This window comes from Typopeltis vanoorti, chromosome 15 (assembly GCF_054136105.1).
Source record: "Typopeltis vanoorti isolate ZY-2024b chromosome 15, IOZ_Tvanoo_1.0, whole genome shotgun sequence".
Classification (NCBI taxonomy): domain Eukaryota; kingdom Metazoa; phylum Arthropoda; class Arachnida; order Uropygi; family Thelyphonidae; genus Typopeltis; species Typopeltis vanoorti.
The window spans coordinates 42,065,837-42,081,799 of NC_143563.1; the positions used below are offsets into that span (position 1 = coordinate 42,065,837).

Sequence of the window (15,963 nt, forward strand, 5' to 3'; positions counted from 1 at the left end):
ATTTATTAATTTAATTAATTAAATTTTTAATAAATAATTAATTTTAATTATTTAATGCATTTATTTTTTAATTAATTATTTAGGGGTACTTGGTAATAATGAAAATTTAAGAAGAGGTACGCGGATATCTGAAGTTTGAGAAACACTGATCTAGACTCTTTAGAAGAAGCTCTATTAATGAAAGAATTTTTGATTGTTATAAAGCTTTAACAAAAAATAAATAATAAATAATTCTAGATTTCGCCCTATTCCTAGACGTTTCATCTTCTATTAGGATGAGCTTATCCTAACCTATATAGGTGACTACACTTGCTTCTTTAAAAAAAAAAAAAAACCTCAAACGAAAGGCTCCACATTTTATGCTGTTTAAATCTTAGCTTCCATTTTCTTATGGTCAATGAAATATTCTACAGGAGATGGCCTATAAGTCACGAAGGGATTTAAACATTTAATAACGTTTTAATTTAGTAATTATGTTTATTATTATTTTGTTAAAATAAAATACTGAATTTCGAGATTTTTTTTTATTAGTTACGGAAAACCACATCACATAAATGCCTTCCAATTTCGGCTCACAAATATGGGCCCTTTCTATGGCATGTTCAATGATAGCTGTTAATGTTTCTAAATATTCCCGCAAGAGGCTCTTAACAACAGACGTCCTTACTTTATCCACAGAGGATATTAAATGCTCAGGCATATACATCGGTTCAGGTGTAGATTATAACTTTTAGTTTTCTCCTTATAGACATCCCCTGGAGTCATTTCTTTGTTAACATTTGATAACATTTCTTGCATAATTGATTATATTGATATGAAGCAATATATAGCTTCATATTCGTTTCATATTTGTAAATTTTTCTTATATTCGTAAATAATCAAAGAAATCTTTAATATCTTTAAAAACTAATTTTAAAAAATCGAATTTTTATAAAGTTTTATTTTTTAATTTTTCCAAATTTTCTTCCAAAATGAAACACCATATATTGTTTTTAATATACACTATATTCATAATTTTTTAATAAACATTTTAATTTAGAGTTTATTTCACTTCTTATTCATCTCGTCTGCCATCTCGCTCTATCTTTTAAGTATAAAGAGGTCACTCACAATTCATTTATTTCTAGAATTGTGATTGTGAGTTAGCGCGATAGTGATGTCTATCCCTCGGTCAGTTTTGGAATTGTGGTGCGTTTATTATATTATATTATATTATATTAAATTATGTGTCTTGAATATCATTCAATTTTTGATTCAGTGCTCTTGCCAAAACAGTACAGAGTCCTATAGCAGTGCCGGTAAGACTACAACTGCACGGTAAGCGTTTTTTTTCCCCTTCTTTTTTTTTTTAAGATAGATACTTCACATTGATAATCATGGATAAACAGCTAAATGAGACAATATTCGAGGAGGTATATAAAGAATTTATAAGACTAGGTGAACTACTTAACAACAATTGGCAGGCAAAAGTGAAATGTTACGAGACGTTTCTCCCCGAAAAGTGTCACAGACGTTATCGCAGAAGGTCAGTCAGATTCAGTGCCTTCTACTCCTTCAGACTTTGTAGAAGTGCGAGCACGCAAAAAGCGAAGAACAACAGAAGAACCGCACAAAGACAACGAAATGGAACAGGACGCTCAGGGTTCGGACGCCGCTATTTCTCCAAAAGAAAAGGTGCCTCCGATCATCCTTAGAGAAAAGCAGAAGGGTACAGCTATAAGATCCACAATGTCCAATCTGCACATTGGCTTCATTAAGGATAAAAACATGGACGAAGGCATAAAGATCCAGCCAGCAACAGTGACAGATTATAGAAGGTTGACCAAAGAACTGGACGACAGAGCCATCCAGTATCATACCTTTGCGCTCATCTCGGAAAAAAAAATTTAAAAGTGGTCCTTCGTGGTATCTATGAAGACATTGACACAGAAGAAATAGCTGCTGACCTTAATTCTCAGGATCTGCCTCCAGTCGAGGTCAGCAGAATGTACAAAGCAGAAAAGACTCCCATGCCATTAGTCCTAGTAGAGATTCACAAAATTTACAAGGATATCTGCAACTTAAAAACAGTCTGTGGACTCATCGTCACACTAGAACCACTCCGGAAAAGATCATCTTCTGGGCAGTGCCACAGGTGCCAGAAGTTTGGCCATGCCCAGAATATTTGTGGGGCGGAATATAGATGTTTGAAATGTGGGGACAGCCACCCAACCAATACCTGCACAAAGCCGAGGACCACCTCAGCCAAATGTGCCAACTGCGTGGCCCTCATCCTGCGAACTACAAAGGATGTACTCAGCACCCAAAGAACAGACGGATGGAGGCAGTTAATCAGCCCTCCTGCTACAGTATCAGAACAACAGAGGCCCAGACATCAAAACGGGAGACTCAGCGGCCACAGTCGGAGACCTCCGAAAATAGACACCCAAAAGCAAAAAAAACTTAGGCCGATGTGACCCGTACAAATGGACCAATACTGGAACAAAATAAACCAACATCACGTAAAAATCTAACAGCTGTTAATACAGCCTCACTAGCAAACATGCTACAAAATCAAAATTCCAGCCTATCAAACCCTACTGAAACCTCCAATAAAAGATTTCTTGGTGAAACGCAGGTCATCCTCACAGCTCTCATAAATGAATAGTAACAAACTCATTCCAGCATCTCTTCAGATAGTTGCTTGGAACGCAAATGGCCTCAAAAACGAAATTCTGGAACTCCGAGATTTCACATATACAGTAGGTATCAACCAGATGTTATATTAATCAGTGAAACTCATTTAAGACCCTCAGACAATCCTAAAATAAGGGGTTATCACCTATACAGAAATGACAGACTACTCTACAGAGACGGCGGCACTGCCATCTTCATTAAAAACTACATTAAGTACCACTCTGTGAGCAATCCTTCAACCACTAACCTTGAGATCACAGGCGTTGAAGTAGTCACCCAGCTCCACTGGCAAACTGAAAATCTACTCGGCTTACAACCCTCCCCAAAAATCTCTACTTCACTCTCTCCTAAATGTCATCTTATGCGTCAGAGAGCCCACCATTATTGCCTGGGATCTGAATTCCAAGCACCCTGCGTGGAATTGCACAACCACAAACAAGAATGGTTGCATCCTTTCCAATTACTTAGGATCAGGCAACGCTGTTGTGGCAATCCCCATCGGACCAACTCATCTCAGTACGTTTGGCACTGCTGACATCTTGGATATAGCTATCCTGCAGGATATAAAACTTCAATACAGCATCATATCTATGGATGAACTATCATCCGATCACAACCCAATTCTACTACAGCTGGTAAATCAAGAATACCTGTTTGCCCTCCTTCTCACTCCTACATTGTATGGAAAGACTGTCAACAGCACTCAAGGATTATATTGGACCTGTTCCTCACATACGCTCAAAAGAAGAAGTAGAAACTGCAGTTACAAATCTCACACAACAAATTAATCCTGCTATAAAGGCAGCTACCTCCTACAAATCTGCTTGCAAGCCAGATCGTTTGCCTGAAGACATCATGAACTCGATCAGAGACAAAAACAGAGCTAGGAAAAGATTCCGTAACACATGTGCACCACAAGATAAAACAGTTCTAAACAGGTTAAATGGGGCAGTAAGATATGTACTTAAAACTCATTGAAACCAAGTTTGGGATAAAAGTTATCCTCTATCTCACCTATTGATCACTCTATCAATAGGGTTACTGAGAAAAATCAGAAATAAAAGCAGTCCCCCCCCCCCATAATCTCAAACCAGGGTTAATTCACACAGATGTAGAAAAGACAGAAGCCATACTAAAGACTAGAGGAGCAGTGCAAACCCTCTTATAACAACTTAGATTTCAATCACGTGAACAAATTACACAGACAGGTGAGACACGCTTTAAATCTCCCAGATACCAGCGCTGAACATATTGCACCCACATCACCTGTTGAATTATATGATATTATTAAAAAAACTTAAGAACAATAAAGCTCCTAGGCCAGAAGGTATCTCAAACAGGGTGATCAAGCTGCTGCCTTGGAAAGCTGTAGTGCACCTGACCAGTATAATAAATACAATCTTAAGATTTCACTATTTTCCTTCCACCTGGAAACTGGCTGATGTAATTGCTATTCATAAGCCAGCAATGACCCACACCTACCGCGCAAAATTATCGTCCAATCAGTCTTATCTCTAATCTGGGTAAGGTTGCAGAGAAGGTCATCCTCTCACGACTCCAAACCTCAGTAAATGAACTTAACATCCTCCCTAAAGAACAGTTTGGTTTTCGGCAACACCATAGTACTACCCATGAAATCCACAGAATTGTGGAATACATCACCACCAGCTGTCACCGGCACCAGTACACAGGAGCTGTTTTCCTAGACCTATCCAAAGCATTTGACAAAATCTGGCATTTTGGACTCCTGCTCAAACTTATCTCAGCCGGTACCTCACTAAAAATGGTTCATCTAATCCATTCATATCTTTAGAATAGATCAATGCAAGTAAAAATCAACGGTTCTACATCGTACCAGCGCCACATCTTTGCTGGAGTGCCACAGGGATCCCTACTGGCTCCATTGCTGTTTTCCGTATACATGTCGGACATCCCGCACAATCCGATGTCTTCCATTTTGGCCTTGTATGCGGACGATACAGCAATACTAACCAGATCTCCGACCCCATTTCCTTACCAGAACTTCAAGAAAACCTTCTAAAGCTGGAGGGTTGGTTCTCCAAATGGAGATTGGAAGTCAACCCCCAGAAAAGTTCAGCCGTTCTTTTCTTAAAAAGGCCAATATCTCCTGTAGGAGATGTGTTACTATTGAATACTAAAATTCCCTGGCAGACAGAAACAAATTACGTGGGTGTAATTCTCGACAAAAAGCTATCTTTCAACCAACACATCAAGTCTACGTGCACAAAGGCATCTAAAGCCATAGCTCAGATCTATCCGCTAATTAATAGAAATAGCAAGCTCAGCAGCAGAATCAAATTGCAGCTATACCAGATGACGATTCGTCCTATAATCACCTATGCCTCTGCAGCCTGGAGCCACACCTCAAATACTAACATTATCAAGATACAACGAGTGCAGACCAAGTGCTTAAGAATGATTCTGAACACCCCATGGTATGTTAGAAACAATCAACTTCATAGAGATACGAATATTCCCTATATTTTCTCTTTTCTACAATCCTTAGCATCCAAGTTTTTTCTAAAGACATCCACACACCCCAACGATTTGGTTCAGTAAGCTGCAGCATAGGAGTCAACGGATGTATTCAAATATAGAAGACGAAAAGCTATATTAGCTTCCTTTAGCGATGCATAATCTCCATGCCCATTCAGGGCGAGCAAATGCTCATAAATTTTCTCTCACTCTAACCACAACAGATAGCTGGTAATATGAAAAGCATCTTGCTTTACCCCTAAAGACATAAATGTCATTTGTCATTTTAATATATAGATCACCTATATATTAAAATGAAGAACTTCCTTTTTAGAACTTCCAGGGTAACGGATGGCAATGCTATAGCCAATGAAGTTTTAATTGAGGCTCGGCTATGCCATTACTCAGACATGACTAGAGCTTTTAGCTCAATAACACTCCATTCACACAGATTCTCTTCATTCAGATGATGGGATAAAGAGTCAAGGACTCAGTCCATCGCCCAATTCTTTTTAGAACTTTTTTAGATTTTAATATATTGAGCTGATCTGGGTTGGAGATGAAAACTCTGGGAGGATAATGGAATGCAATGCTTTGGCTTATGAAGTTCTAACTGAGGCTCGGCTATTGCTGTTACCCTCCTGCCATGCTAATAGCTTTAATAGCTCAATAACACCCTATCCCTACACTGTCCTCTACAGATAACGGGGAAGATGAAAAGTATTCTTGTTTCGCCCCTTTAAGCCAATCTTTATAAGGACTGTAAAAAAATTGTAATATATCCCCGTGTGGTGGCAGGGATAAGAATAGCTCCACTGCAGCCCATGCATGTCGTACGAGGCGACAAAAATGGGTACCCAGGGAGAACAATGGATGGCAATGGTGTAGCTAATGAAGTTTTAATTGAGGCTCGGCTATTGCTGTTACCCTCCTGCCATGATCAGAGCTTATAGCACTATATTACCCTATCCATACATTTTCTTTACAGATAACGGGGAATATGAAAAGCATTCTTCCTTCACCCATCTAACCAATATATATATATTTTTAAAATATTTTTAGGAAGTGTTTTTTTAAAGTTTCATCTAATCTTAATTTCATGAGTCTCTTCGTTCCATCCATAGAATAATTAGATCAGATGCTGTAAGGCCACTACGCCTCTCGCCAGGTGGTCTTATTGTATGCTCTTCTACAGACCAATTCTTTGAACATTAGTCACTTCAGACACACCATCCATCTCATTGACGGTCTACCCTTTCATCTTTTCCAAGGAACTTTACCTTCTATTACTGTTCTGAGAAGCCCTTCCTTTCAATGTATTTCAACTTTGAAAGGAAGTATTTCAACTTTCTTCTGTCGGTATCCTTCAGGAGCGGCTCGTGCATAGGCACTGCTGAACTGCAGGATCCCCCAATTTTTCTCGATATATAAATATACGTAGGCTGTTCAATAAGTTATAAGACTATATTTATACAGAAAACAGATTACCTCTAATCGTCATCATTTACATGGTCTTTTTCGAAGTAACTACCGTGAGACACGATGCATTTGTCCCAACGTTGCGTCCACTTCTTAAACACATGTGAGAGTCCGTTTTTTGAGAGTTCTTTCAAAACCGCCTCCGTAGCTTTTACACATGCTTTGTTGCTTTCGAAATGGCGGCCTCTTAGTGGTTTCTTGAGCTGAGGAAACAGCCAGAAATCGCACGGTGCGAGATCAGGACTGTATGGAGGGTGTGGTAGGATATCTCTGTTGTTCTTCTGCAAAACGTCCACCACACCACTAGCAATATGTGGCCTTGCATTATCGTGGTGCAATAAGAAGCCATTCTTCAGCGATGGACTTCCTTTTGACGTGCTGTACCATTGTCCGCAAAACATCCGCATAGTATGAGCCGTTTACAGTATTCCCGGGTTCTACAGCGTGTTGGTAAACAATGCCTTCGTGGTCAAAAAAACATTATGGTCATAACTTTACCAGCCGATTTTACAGTTTTCTTTCTTGGGGTAGGCGAAGACGGATGCTTCCATTCACTGCTTTGTTGTTTAATTGTAGGGTCATAGTGATACAACCAAGCTTCATCTGCTGTAATGATGCGTTTTAAGAAGTTTTCGCCTTCTTGTTCCGGTCTTTCTTTCCATTCTGTGCACACATCCACTCGATGCTGCATTTGCTCCGGTGTCAAGAGTTTGGGAATCCATCGGGCGCAAACACGTTTCAGTCCCAAATGTTCAGCCATGATTGAGTGAGCACTTCCCACAGAAATATTCAGGACAACATGCAGCTGGCGTACTGTAATTCTGCGATCCTCCTTGATGATAATCGCTGCTGTGTTGATCATTGTCTCTGTGATGGACGTTGAAGGTCTTCCCTCACGTTCAAGATCTTCCATATTTTGTCTTCCTTCCTTAAACGTTTTATGCCAGCGAAACACACTTGCCCTCGACATTGCTTCATCGTGGAAAGCTTTGCGTATCATGTTAAAAGTGTCCGATGCCGATTTTTGCAAACGGGTACTGGAAAAAAAAAAAAAAAAAACAGCTGCATCTAGAATTCTCAGCATTGTTTCTGTAAATAGAGGTCCATCTTTCCAAAGTTTAGAAAGGTCTGACTGTTTTCAGCCATTCCTAATCTTCTTTTGATATCTTCTGAACAGCAGTTCCTCACATTAATAACAAATCCCAAGTACTCGCAATTTTGCTGACTTCCTCGATTCTTTCTCCATTAAGATACACTTGTTTCTCAGGAGCTTCTCTGTCGGTATTTCCTTTGAGACCATAATCTTTGTCTTGCCAGGATTTAATCCTCTGTTCTTGCGGATTTCATTAACGCTGTCAAGGATTCGTCCCAGCATCAGCATAACAGATTACTGATCCATCTGCCACCTATCCTAATTCCTGTCTTAAGCTCATCCAATGCCACACGCATGATGTTCTCATCATAGATACTAAACAGGTGAGGAGAAAGTGGGCATTCTTGCCTAACTCCCCCTGCCTACCTGAATGCAATCGCCAGTTTGTTCCAAACCCAATTACCATAACAAACTGAACATCTGTGAAGGCTATACTTGTGCTTTTTTTTTTTTTTTGGTAAAACGCTCAATAATAAGCTGATTTTTTTAACGATTTTGTGATCATTTGCATTAAATTCATAATAATTATAAAATCTTGTCGGTTACATATTCTCTTAATTTAATACATTATCAAGTCTGAATTTGATTTTGCTAAAAAAAAAAATTATGATGTTTCTCTTTCTGTGTTAGATGAAATGGGAAAGTTCAGAAACCAAACTCTTGAAGCCGAAAGTAATGCGAACAATACCGAGTCCAAGATCGTAGAGATTGATGGGAAAAGATACCAGCTGAATACTACGACTGTAAAAGAACAGAATGAGTGGTCGACTGTTCATTTCAAGATATCGAAATTAACTCCTATTGATAGAAAAAAGGTATTCGACTATATTCGATAAACTTACTTTTCTATATCGGTGTTAGTAATAACAAATGTGTATTGGATTCCTTTTTATTATGAATTTTTATGTTGTATATAAAATGCTTGTTTATATTCATAATTTATATAGCATGTAATTTTATTTAGTATGTATTTTATGCGTTTATTGATTCTTTTTGAAATTGGATCTACGGATTCCTTAGTAACATAATAAATTCCCAATATATGAATTTTTCCATTGTAGGGTATCCATGGCAAAATTTGCCATTTTGCCATAGATACCGTGTCAGAACTTGTCTCTAATATTTAGTCTTTGATCATCTATTTTTCTTACCCAACTCTCAGATCCATAAGTTTAAAAATTGGTTTGACTATTATTGTATACAGTTTGCAGTCTGACTATTTTTCTTTTATTCCATACAAATGTATTGAACTAACTCTTCACCATACTAACTTTGGTATGTATGGCTTATTTTGTTTCCCATATTTAATTTGCTGTCTTCACTAAAAAAAAAAAATGCCTAAATAGCTGTTCTCGTTGTTTCTTTTTATTGCAATTTCCATGCAAAATTTAGCATATCCAATTTGACTTTCGGTTTGATGACACTTTCCTTCATAGTGCGATCCATATAAGATGATGAAACAGTGGAGATAGGGTGCACCCTTTTCTTATACCTGATTTTTACGTCAAGCATCTTTCTATACCTCCTTCAATTCTAATTGCTGAATTGCGATGTATGGTCTATGCATTAACCCATATAATTCTAGTTCTTTTCTTTTTTATATATTTTCTTATAAGATTTTTCCGGATCTTTTTAAATTGAGATCCTTGTTATATTCCCATGATTTCTCAACTATCTTTTAAAGTGAAAATCGGATTCTGGTAAGCATTATTTGACCTAAAACCAGCTCGTTCCACTCCACAATTTTCAGCCTCTTCTCAGGTATGCTTGCATAAATCGTAGTATTTCGTAAAGAAATTACACTAATTCTCACATTAGAGTGAGTTCTAATGTGCGACTAGAGTAAATTGGAGACTCTCTTCTCCAATCATCTGGAATTTGACATTCTGACCGAGCTTTTTGAATTATCCAAGTGTAGCTTTAAATCTTTTATACGTCCATATTTGAGATTTTTGGTCGAATGTTTTCTTTTTAAACCCTGGCAAAATCAACATATTCATCAGATTATAATAAGGTTTAGTTCTTGTTTTTATACATTCATCTTTTTTCCCACCTCATTAATATTTGTAAGCTTGTAGTTACCATTTAAAAGGATCTCGCTTGTTTTTGTCTTTTCACCATAGTAACAATTTGCGAATGGAATTATGGAGTCAAGTAGTTCTCAATTAGTAGGTATACATACATATACGTCCTACGCTAAAGGTTCTAATTAGCAAGCAGCAAGATGGTGTAATTTCGGCCTTGAATGACAACGGTATGCAATTCGCAAATTATCCAGATGCATGTGTGTATACCTTTACCGTGCAACTTCTACCAAGTGTGTTTTGAGAGTAAAAATGTAGAAATATCAGAAATAAACGCTCCCAGTTATATTCTCAGACCAATTAATGCAATGCTGAGGGAGGAACGAAAACAAAAAGTAAATTTAACCCAAGATTCACTATTCATAAGTTGCCATGTAGTTTTTATGGCTTATCACTCTCACATTAATAAAACTCTAAAATATAATTTATTTTTAAATAAATAAATAATTAATATTAAAAAATTAATAATTCATAGATTAATTAGATATAAACCTAAAAACTTACAGAAGAATAGTAAATTTTCTAACACGCCTATTAATTTTATATACAGATATAAATATAAAATGATACTAGTAGTAAAATAACAGATTCTCCAGTGTGGTGGCAGGAATAAGAGTAGCTCCATTGCAGCCCATGCATGTCGTACGAGGCGACTAAAATGGTTATCAGTGAGGGTAATGATGGATGGCAATGCTGTAGCCAATGAAGTTTTAACTGAGGCTAGGCTATTGCTGTTACCCTCCTGCCATAACACCACATCCATACAGATTTTCTTCAATCAGATGAAGGGATAAAGAGTCAAGGACTCAGTCCATCTCCCAAAAAAAATTGCCATCCATTACCCAGGGAGGGTAAAGATGGCAATGCTGTAGCCAATGGTACAGCATTGCCATCCGCTACCCTGGAAGTCCTAAAAAGAACCACAAACTTTCAATCGGTATTTAAAAAAATAATTTACATAATATTGATAAAAGTTTACAATAGGTGTTTAAATATTAATATTAATACCCAAGTCCATCTCCCAAAAAAAATTGCCATCCATTACCCAGGGAGGGTAAAGATGGCAATGCTGTAGCCAATGGTACAGCATTGCCATCCGCTACCCTGGAAGTCCTAAAAAGAACCACAAACTTTCAATCGGTATTTAAAAAAATAATTTATATAATATTGATAAAAGTTTACAATAGGTGTTTAAATATTAATACTTATTAAATTATTTTCAATGCATATTTAATTCTTAATTTTTTAAGAAAAGTATATATGAAATGGAATTTTATATATTATTATAATTATTTTATAAAATACAATTATTAAAGAAATCGGAATACTAAGCTGAAGAGCTTAAGACTAATGTTTCACGGTAACAACAACAAAAAAGATTGTATTGAAACTTGTGGCTTATTCACTATTGTTGCGAATTAGATCTTTCCCTTAGCGACTAATTTATCACATTAATGATTTAATATAATATCATATTTAAATAGAATGTTCTGTTTGTTTTTATCGAAGCAATATTCACCTACCGACAAATCGATATATCTTAAGCATTCTAAGTTGCTACGGTTCTCATTGAAGAAAAACAAGGAAATGTAAAACTTCTGTTTTGCGGTTTCGCCTGGTTGAAAAATGATGATTTTTATCCATAATTACCCGGCATATATTTAGTAAAATTCGCCAAGCGTGAAGCCTTTCAAGGCCATAACTTGGTGCCGATTCATGGCCTTTTCCTTATCACAATAGTCCAATCCCTTGCAAATCAGGTTTAGTAGATATCTTTTTCTTATTTTCATTATACCTTGCAAACTTATGTCGTACTCCACGCATTATTTTTGCTCAAAAAATACCTGAATATGAATCCCAAAAGGGATTTGAACTAATTGGAATTACGGATAAGGCAAACTAAGATAATCACAATGCCAGTGTAGAATGAAGACATAATGTCTTCTCTCGGCAATGTATCTGTTTGGTGGGATAAAAAATAAAATAAATAAATGAAATCCGATTTTCTGAGAGAATGTTTTAAAAAACGTATTGTAAATATGTTTTTTTTTTTTATTTTTTTTACAGAGAGCCCTGAGAGCAGCAAGAAAATGAGGTAAAAAATTATTTTTAAATAATTGCTTAATAAAAGTATAACTTATTGAAATATCATTTTGAAGCTGTTTCTTTCTCTCTTAATAGAATTGTGTTTATCGTTTATACAACTTCATCATCAAGGATACGAGAATTGTGACGTATCTTCTTGTACTCCCTCATTTTTATTTATAAAACATACTTCTTAGGGTTGCAAAATTTTATTCAAAAATTTTTCAAAATATAATTCGCATACAAGTGCATGTCACATACTTTTAAATCATATGATAAAGCACTGGTGGCAAATAAGGCCAAAGAAAAGAAAGAAAAAAAAAAGCCGTTTCAGTTATGCACTTGTAAGGGTAGTCAGAGATGTGCTAATATTCTTCGGTCTACCAGTATTTGCGATTTTGTATTAAAAAATCCATTTTTAATTTAAAGGTGAATCAATGAAGTGAGAAGATCTTTATTTATTGTTTAAAATTTATTACTTTCTCAAAAATAAAAATAAAATAGAAAGAGTACCGTAAGTGCCATAGTAATTATCCCTGTAATGTGGATAGACACCAAGAACATAAGAGACTTAAAGATACGAAGAGATTCTATTCTTGGTTAACTCCTTTATCCAAGTGTAAGCAAACAAAGTTTACACCGGAAGTATCTTTCAGGACAGGGCAACTCGTATATAAAAAGCTAATGACTTCACATCGCTTGCCTTAGTATCCCATAATGCAAAGCACATATTGGACATATATAATGCTATGAATTATGGGGAAGGGCCACTCCCCAGACCGGTTTCACTATATAAGTGAAGGGAGTTCTCCAAAGACTCAGGCGATTCCTCCCCCTAAACTCTGCAAGGGCAAGCGATCTGAAGGATTATTTGACTCAGCGGTGGTTCCACTGAGCAACAGGCCCACCCTCCCATGGAGAGGAACCGTCCGCGTTGTCTCTGTCCAAAGGCAGGCTCACTCCACCACCGATCAGAGTCATAAGCTCACCGGTGGCCCCACTCAGAGACAGGCAAAAAAACCGCCCTTGAGCAGAGCTTCTCATCTCAGTGCTGCCACCACTTCAACGTTAAAGAAAATCATTAGGGTGAGTTGATACCAGACTCATAAATGATATAAGTGATATATAATAATAATTTGTGAGTTCAAGTCTCTCGTCATCGGCCTTTGGAGTAAAGAAGATGCTCAGATTCAGCAGATAGTAGGAGAGGAAGATAAAAGATAGAGGTACTGTATATAGTGTTAGAGGAGATAAAGAGGCCTCAGCTGACCAGTTTTAGCTGTTAACCCCCATCCCCCAGGGTACTTCTAAAACGGTCGCTGACTTTTCACTTTTAAAAAAAGGAAAAATCCCAAAAGGAAAAATAAATAAACTAAGAACGACTTAACATGAGTAAATAAATCAAAAGGACTATGAAAGGCACTGTAAAACAAGGTATAAAAATCTCTAGAATATAACCAACGGACAGAAAAACTAAAAGGAGTAATAAAACCGGTGAACAAAAAACGGAGGTCTAGCCCGGGAGATCCCGCCCTGAAAAGGGCTTCGGACCACCTTATGTTGGCCTTCGCAGCCTGGGTTTATTCAGGTCAACCCCTACGTGGGAATAACGAAACCTTGCACTGGGACTAAAGAACTTGAATTAGGACACTAAATAAACCTGAATTAAGAAGAAGGTGCTAACGACAGTGGTGTTACAAGTGTACACACACACACATGAATTCCCCCTTGTGTGATTTGGCATATGATCGGTGGCTTGCACCATCTCCTTAGGAAGCGCTCTTCGCCTAGAGGGTACCTTTCCTGCTCCAAGAACCATAGGAGATAGGCGGAGAGACAGCTCCTAATTTGATGATAGATGTGGTCAATAATGAGATGTTTTTTCCGTATTTTCCATACCTGGTGTTTTATTACGTTTATCAGGAAAATTAGGTGTTTCTTGTTTTTAGTCACCGGTGTGTGTATGTGGGGGGGGGGGGGGGAACTATTGCAGTGATTCTACTGCAGTTCTGCAGTAGAATTACTTCAGCAAAAGTGGGCACGGGATCGCAAGCACCTCAGTCAGCCTTCGCCAGATACGCTATGCTGGTGGGAAATGGTGCCCTAAAGTTTCGACTGCACGGCAGAAGTCGCAAAAGGGATCACAATGTAGCGAACTATATCCTGACTTAACTAATTTCACCGGGAGTCTGCCGTAAGCGATTCTCTATGCCAGGTCCAGGTTAAAAGGTTGTCCCCAGCTGTTTTTGATGTTGATGAAGAGCACCTCTTCGTTCGTGCCAAGATCGGGCTTTTCCCAACCAAAACCATCGAAGAATTTCCAGTACTGAAGCACCCGAACTCCATCTGTTGTAAATCTTTTAAACATTTTGCATCCTGTGTAATACCACTCTGGCACCATCTCCGCACATGGTCTGGCGTGGCCAGTGGTCCCGAAGTAGGGTAGGAAATGTCCTATGAAATATCTAATTAGATTGCCAGATGTGTGGTTTGATGCCAATGCTTTCCGTATTTTCCAAATTTTCAGTATTTGAACAGTGTTGGCGAGGTAGCAGTATTTGAGGACAGGCAGGGTAAACCCTCCTTGCGCGCGTGTGTGGGGGGGAGGGGAGATGGAGAAAAACCCTGCGTACATTTATCTTTTTTTAGGTTGATTGTGTGTAGCAACATTGGTTTAGAATTGTTTTTATGTTGCTCTACCGTTGAATGATAAGTGGTTCAATTTAAAGGGGGTGAGTTTATCGCGACATGAGTCTATTAATTTTTGTGTTGGTAACACTGGGGTCGAGAGGAAGGGAATCCCTAATATCATTAACGGACCGGTTAAAGGTGTTAAACCATACGGAACATTGGCAGGACCGAATTTTCAGAAAATTTTGATTTCTGTTTGGTCAGGATTTGCGCGAAGACCACTGAGCACGCTAAACTGTCACAGTATGTCAAAAAAGATATAAATCGAATCGGAATCCCCGAAGGGTTCCGACAATATCATCAGCATAAACGACAGTTTTGCTCCGTTTGGAGCCTATGAGCAGCGGTATTTCTCTCACTGCGTGTGAGTCGCCGATTTTCTTTAAAAGAGGTTCAAGTACTAGAGAGAAAAGAAGTTGGCTCAGGGGGCAACCGAGAATGGGTTCAGAGAAAAACCCATTAACGGAGATACAGGTTGTTGTTCTGTTAGAAATACTTCTGATTGTTTCCCTTATCCAGGCCGCCACATCGCTTTCTCTAGGATATAGTGCAAGAAGTTGTGCTTTGCACTATCGAACGCTTTTTCCAAGTCGATTGACACGAGTGCGATTGGGAGTACTTTATTCGCCTCGTGACGAACAAGATCTCGTATCAGAAATAGGTTGAGTTCCATCGACCTGCCCGGAACTCCGTATGCTCGTTCCCAATGCCTAACTTCAGACGGTTACAAATCACTCTTGCGAATGGTTTGTAATCCGTGTAGGTCAAGGAAATGGGCCTCCAACTACCCATGCTATTCAGATCTCTCCCCTTTTTAGGGATGAAATTTGTGTACCCACTGACAAAGTCAGCAGGCACGTGTCCTGTGAGTAAAAGGTTGAATATCGAGACCATAATAGGCAGGATGAAATTCCAGACTGACCGGTAAAGCTCAACGCTTAGCCCATCTAGGCCGGCTGTTTTCCTGAGCTTCGGTTGTTTATAAGCCCGAGAAACTTCTTCCGAAGTAATCGGTCTATTTTGAAGTGCTCAGGCATGCTGGTTACATTCCAAGCGTTGAAATCGCCTGCCTCCCCAGCGTCATCGGAATAAGCTCTCGCATAATGCTGAGAAAATTGTTGCAGGATGTCTCCAGTGGTCTTGAGAATTTGACCGTTGGTGTGGATTTGCCGCACTGTTTTTCTCTTCGAATGCTGTTATGCGCTGTCGATTGTAAAATGCCGCCGAGGATGTTTCCGCATACCGGAGAAACAGCCTGGTGCGGAAATCGAGCTCTGCGACTTTTTTTCGTCGAAGTGT

At 38.2% G+C, this 15,963-nt stretch overlaps 1 protein-coding gene across 1 annotated transcript in view; it reads left to right on the forward strand.

Annotated features, from left to right (window-relative positions):
• The window catches only part of LOC150098696 (uncharacterized), a 38,771-nt gene that overhangs the window by 12,514 nt on the left and 10,294 nt on the right, over window positions 1-15,963 (forward strand). Inside the window, exons 3-4 of the mRNA XM_090405663.1 lie at window positions 8,435-8,619; window positions 11,956-11,983. Of these exons, the coding sequence (XP_090261789.1) occupies window positions 8,435-8,619; window positions 11,956-11,982 (212 nt within the window). The 3' untranslated portion in view covers window position 11,983. The remainder of the gene's footprint in view (window positions 1-8,434; window positions 8,620-11,955; window positions 11,984-15,963) is intronic.